Consider the following 5,832-nt stretch of genomic DNA (forward strand, 5'->3'; position numbering starts at 1 on the left):
ATTTTTAGACAGACTGCAGCGTCATATGCAAGTAGAATGAGATTCTCCTTAAAGATAGGGAAGAATCATGGACAGACGAATCAGGTTCCCCATGTTTAACTTCTTTTGCAGATTCTTCCTGCCCATAACCAATCAATCTATTTAAGCCTAAGTGCACATCTAAATTTCCATTCTCATACATGTAGAGATTGGTTTGGTTGAGTAGCGCAACATGTTTGTTTGTGGTGCAATGGGCGAACGGAGGTGTTATTGTTTCCGGACGGCACTTTAACCCCGGAGACATAACTACACTCGAGTTTCAAAGTAATCATATTATTCAATTATTCTGCTTAACACCGCCAACCACTCGTCATCGCTCAACCTGCACATAAGGAAAACACATGCAGCGAAGTACTATAAACATACTCGTGGACTCATGCGAAAAGCTTTATCACAAATATAGTTATCATGCCATTTTCAAGTGTCCATCGGGGTTTATCTTTAGAAATGCCCGAGGCACCATAAAATATGTCCTTTATCAAAATCACGGTCGCAACCATTTTTCTCATCGACGCTTACCATATCCTCATTCTACATGACAAGGAATGCGGCTGCAATCCAAGTCACTAGACGTCGACTCGTACGCCAAGCACTCTGGTCTAACACCGTGTACACTAATCCAAGTAGAGTTTGGCTCTACGAGGATCCGAATTCGATTAAATCAATAGTGGCATAGCTACAGGATAGGCACGACAAAACAAATCAAGGCATGATAACACAAATCTCATTCTCATCAATAAAGATTTAGGACGTTGTCCTTATTTTAAAAGAAAGCCCACCTCGTCGGCTTAACTCGCAAGTATTCTCTTCTCCTTGTTATCACGCTGAGAGCGCAATTATCACCTTTAAATTAGGTGTATCACAAATCGTTTCAACATTGATTCAAAATCATGCATGTTTCCACGTTTCCCTTTTCCCATTAATTCGTTTTAATATCACCGTTCAAAATCAATATACGATTATCATATCACTTTTATTCGCACAACAACTCTTGATTTATCATCAAATCGTGTCACGCATGAGTGTTTTTCACACAACACACGCATACACACAACACACATACCGAGGCATGCACACACACACACACACGGTCACAGACACACGGTTTCACACACACACACACACACCTATTCATCCCAAATTCATCAATTGATCTCCCCTTCACTCAATCTAAATGCATGTGGACTCAAGAACACCGATTAATCGGTAGATGAAGAAAGATTAATATAGAAAATACCTTTTTCGATAGAACGAATGGTAGAAACAAAGTAATAGCCTTGATTCTTTAACAATTCTTGAATTTCAACTTCAATTCTTGGTAAAGAATGAAGAGATCTTGAATAAAATAGAAAACAAGTTGAAGAAGAAGGGAAGAAGTGGGGAACGTCTTTTTCAGAGAGGGGAGATTTTTATCTGATTCTAGGTTTAGGGTTCTCTCTTATTTATAGAGTGCAAGATATAATATCTTTAATTAAATAAATTAAAGATTTGAAGATTTGGGAGATTTGATAGTAGAAGTTGGCGTGAATTAGGGGAGAAATAAGGGAATTGAATTCTAGGCTATTTAATTAGCCTATGATTTTATTTGGATATTTTACAGTAGAATAAAATATCACTAACAGTAATAAAAATAATAAATCCTCCCAAATAAAATAGGAAGTGGTGTTTTTATCCCTCTCCCACAAGAAATTTAAATTCAAATCCTAATTTAAATAGGATATGGCAAGATCTTCTTAGATATGGTAAGATATGCTAGATTATTTATATTTATTCATGGAAGAGAATAAATAAGGGATCAAATAATATAATAAATAATTCCTTCTTCCCTAAAATATGAGATTTTCGAAAATCTCTATGTTGTAGGGTGGGTTTCAAAATTCCATGGTGGAATTAAAGAATAATTGTTAGATTTAATTCGATAATTATCCCAAGCAAATAATTAAATCCAAGAAAATAGGATTCCTTCTCCAATAATTATAGGGGCTCGAAAATTCCAAATAAAGGTGTAGGATATTTATGAAAATCCTATTTAATCTCACTCATCCCTTGGGAAAATAATTCACCACAACATATTCCACCCCGCATCAAATATTCACAATCATTTCGCAAAATCAACCATTTTCACTTCCACCTCATTTTCTCAACACATTGACCTTTCAACGGCCACGTCGTATTTTCCACATCTTTGACTTTTCAACAGCCACGTCATATATTTGACTATTCAAATAAATCTCAACTCCAAAACGCAATTAGGTCACAAGAAATCATGTAATTAAATCACTCACCACTTAATCCATATACTCCATAGCATTAAAAGCATTTAATGCAAAAATTTTATAACCCGAAAATTAAGCTTAGCCAACCCAAAATCCGATATCCTAGCAATGTAGTATTCATCAAGGAGAATGTTGTGAGGCTTTATATCGCAGTGGATGATCTGGCTGCTGCACCTCGTGCAAGTAGGTTAGCCCCTTCGCTATCCCCATTGCGATTTGAGTCCTCTGGCTCCAGCTTGCCCTCAGATCCCCGAAAAGAAAGTCTGCAGCGTTCCGTTGCTCATGTACTCGTACACAAGCAAGTGATGAGGCCCTCCTCGCAGAAACCAATCAGACTCACCAGATTCTTGTGGTGAGTCCGCCCAATCACGTTAACTTCCGTCTTGAATTCTTTATCAGAATCCTGAAACATTCTGTCCAGCTTTTTCACTGCAACCGTACCGATTTGAATTGACCCTTTGTAGACAATTCCAAAAGCACCCCTTCCTAGCTCGTCTATGAATCCGTTTGTAGCCTGCACGAGTTCTTTATAAGTAAAGCAACGTATGCTTGAAGGCGAAGGCTCTTGAACAGGACCAGGTGCCGAGAACTTTCCGTTGTAAAAGAGGAAAAGAAGGACACAAGCAGCAGTAATAAATAAGCAGTTGATGAAGGCTGAGCTGCCTAAAAGCACTGATATCACAACTATCAGAGTCTGCCGATCTCTTCCTGGTCTTGGATTTCGTATAGTAATATCCCGTTTCCTGATCTTGAGAAAAGCCTTTAAACCTTGGGAAGTGTCGACTCTGCCATTGGAGAGGGGCAGCTTTTTCTTCCAGCAGCTATTATCTCTGTATATAGAAACATCTCAGAAACAATCCTCCTGGCAAGCGATTTGACACTGCTCTTCAGTGCAAGGATTTATTCGTTTATAGTCATCTTGAGGCCAATCAACATCATTCATGATCTCCATGTCGTAGTCATTTCCACCATCGATGCAACCCTGCACGAACTGAGGCTCACAGTTGCCATACGGATTCCTGGGATCGGCCAGTGAAAAGCCCTGGGGACATCCACAAACCGGCCTCTGATTCACAACTCTGCACACGCTGTTATAGCCACAAACCCCGCTGCCCGTGCTTCCATCGATGTTCATACAGATATTTTGAGGCCAAGATCTTGCAGCTTGCCAACCCGGGTCGCTCCCGAAGCTCTTGGGGTGATAGTACTGTGTAAAACCTCCATCGAAATTCAGAGTTGCCCTGTAGTAGTTGTCGGAAACCTGGGGGATGGAAGGAGGACTGAGAATTTGGTCCGGCCCGCCTCTCCTCGCGACAGAAATCAAGGCTCGCTGCTGAACACCACACGGATTCCCGCATCTGAAGCGTTTGCAGAAGAGGTTTGGTGTTGAAGACGAAATCTCCATCGTTGCTCAACTATTGGAGAAACTAAGTAAGGGGTGCAACTTATCTCTAGATGCACAACAGCCGTAGAATAGAAGATTAGTTGATGGATTAGATCTCAGCCCTAGGATCTAAATAGGTGTTGAGTTCAATGGTTTAAATTTCAAAAATTTGTTTTAGATTTGGTTAATCTCGTTTTGCCCTTTCTTAATTGTGTACAAATCTTGAACTCAATCTTGAGAGCTTAATGAAATTCACTCCTTCGCAATCGATACCCAAACAATCTCCGATTAAAGCTTTCAATTCTTTACAAATTGGCACCGTCTCAGGAAGTGAATCTACGGTCGAATTATCTCCGATCATCATGACATCGCGATTGGAAGTCAGAAATTCACGGCAAGAATGATTACGGCTTGTGGAAGATGAAGATGAGAGCAATTCTCATTCAACAAGGACTCGCCGGTTCTAGCTCCGATGAAAAGGGAAAAGGAACGGCGCGACGAAAGGCGCAGCGAAGTTTGATGAGATGCAACAAGGCGCATAGTGCAGTCATCTTAAGCCTCGGCGACAAGGTGCCGAGGGAAGTTCAAGAGGAGAAAACTCATAGGGGTATGGCAAATTAGATGAGGTTTATTTGGCAAAATCTTTAGCCAATAGACTCTACTTGAAGAAAAGGTTGTACTCATATAGTTTTGTTGTCGAAAAGTCGATTGTCTAACAATTGGAAGATTTCAACAAGATCATTGATGATCTTGGATCCGATTGATGTCAAAATCGCAGATGAAGACAAAGCTATATTGGCCCTAAATGCGTTGCTTGAGCTCGTATGACCACGAGTGATGCGATCATATAAGGAAGAGATAAGCCGATTACATACTCGAGGTCCACGCGTTTAATGGCAAAGGAGATGCTAAAGGGGACGATCAAGAGTGTTCGATCAACAAGGTAAAGTCTCAACGTTAAGAAGTTCAAGAAGCAGAAGGAAAGAGAGAAGCCCGATGAATTTAAGACCTCCAACTCGAGGAAAAGAAACTCGATCCTCGCCACTCGTGCAAGAAACCAGGGCATCTCAAGAAAGATTGCTTCGCATGGAAGCGGAAGAGTCGCCGAGGAGGAAAGGTCATTAACACAGCGAATGCCTGAAGAAGATGAGTTTTCTCGTGCTTTGAGTATCATGGAACCAGAGAAGATGGCCTTTGATCATGGATTCTGAGCGTGTTTTCATATGACCTCAAATCTGAGCCGGTTTGAGGATACACGAGACAAATGGTTCTGTAATTCTAGAAACAATCAAATATGCTCTATTCAAGGAATCGGCACAAGAAGGATGAGATTGGTGGACGGTCAGTGTGAGGTCGTTCAATGATGTAAGGTATATTCCCGATGTTAAAAGGAACTTGATCTCATTAGGCGTTCTTGAGAAGAAGGGGTGTATGATTGTGTTTGTAGATGGAAAAATGGTTGTCGTAGGGGAGGAAGAATTGATACAAGCTGAAAGAAAAGGCACTTGTATTATATGAAGGCTTCTATTGAAAGAAAAACACCACAAGAATTGCATTCTGCTATCGATGATAGTCTAAGGTCATGGCATGCTCGTTAGGCCATCCGGGTGGGAGTGTGAAAGAGTTAGTAAAGTTGGGAGTGTAATGTGGAGTGGATATCAATGATCAGCTTATTGTGAAGAATGTGTCTTGGTAAATCCAAGAAACTCCCATATCCCAAAGGTAAACATACTTCTTCTAAACCTCTAGATTATGCCCATAGTGATTTATGGGGGCCAGCTCAGAGATGTCTATTGAGGGGGAAGTACTACATGATCGTGATAGATGATTTCTCAGAAAGATAGTGGTTATATATTCTAAAGGAAAATCAGAGGCTTTTAGTAAGTTCAAAGAATGGTGTTATGAGGTTGAAAGGGAAAAAGGGTATTCATCGGGATGTTTCGAGAAACGTATAACGGGCTTGAGTTCCTATCTCGGAGAATTTGATGCGCTTTGTAAATCCGAGGGGTGAAGAGGCATAGAACTGCCCAAATTTAAAACCCCAACAAAAGGGGTAGCCGAGAGGGCAAACTAACAATAATTGAAAGAGTTAGTGCATGCTTTGGCGCGATGGAGAAAAGTTTTGGGCCGAGG

General features: G+C 40.6%; 1 protein-coding gene across 1 annotated transcript; it reads right to left on the reverse strand.

Annotated features, from left to right (window-relative positions):
- Positions 1–2,595: 2,595 nt before the first annotated feature.
- LOC125197060 (G-type lectin S-receptor-like serine/threonine-protein kinase LECRK4) lies at positions 2,596–3,720 on the reverse strand. The gene is made up of 2 exons (XM_048095762.1): positions 3,197–3,720; positions 2,596–3,145 (listed from the first exon to the last, which is right to left on the reverse strand). Exons 1-2 carry the CDS (start codon positions 3,718–3,720, stop codon positions 2,596–2,598), a joined length of 1,074 nt encoding a protein of 357 aa, XP_047951719.1.
- Positions 3,721–5,832: the final 2,112 nt, after the last annotated feature.

The sequence above is a fragment of the Salvia hispanica genome, chromosome 1, assembly GCF_023119035.1.
Source record: "Salvia hispanica cultivar TCC Black 2014 chromosome 1, UniMelb_Shisp_WGS_1.0, whole genome shotgun sequence".
In the NCBI taxonomy this organism is placed as follows: domain Eukaryota; kingdom Viridiplantae; phylum Streptophyta; class Magnoliopsida; order Lamiales; family Lamiaceae; genus Salvia; species Salvia hispanica.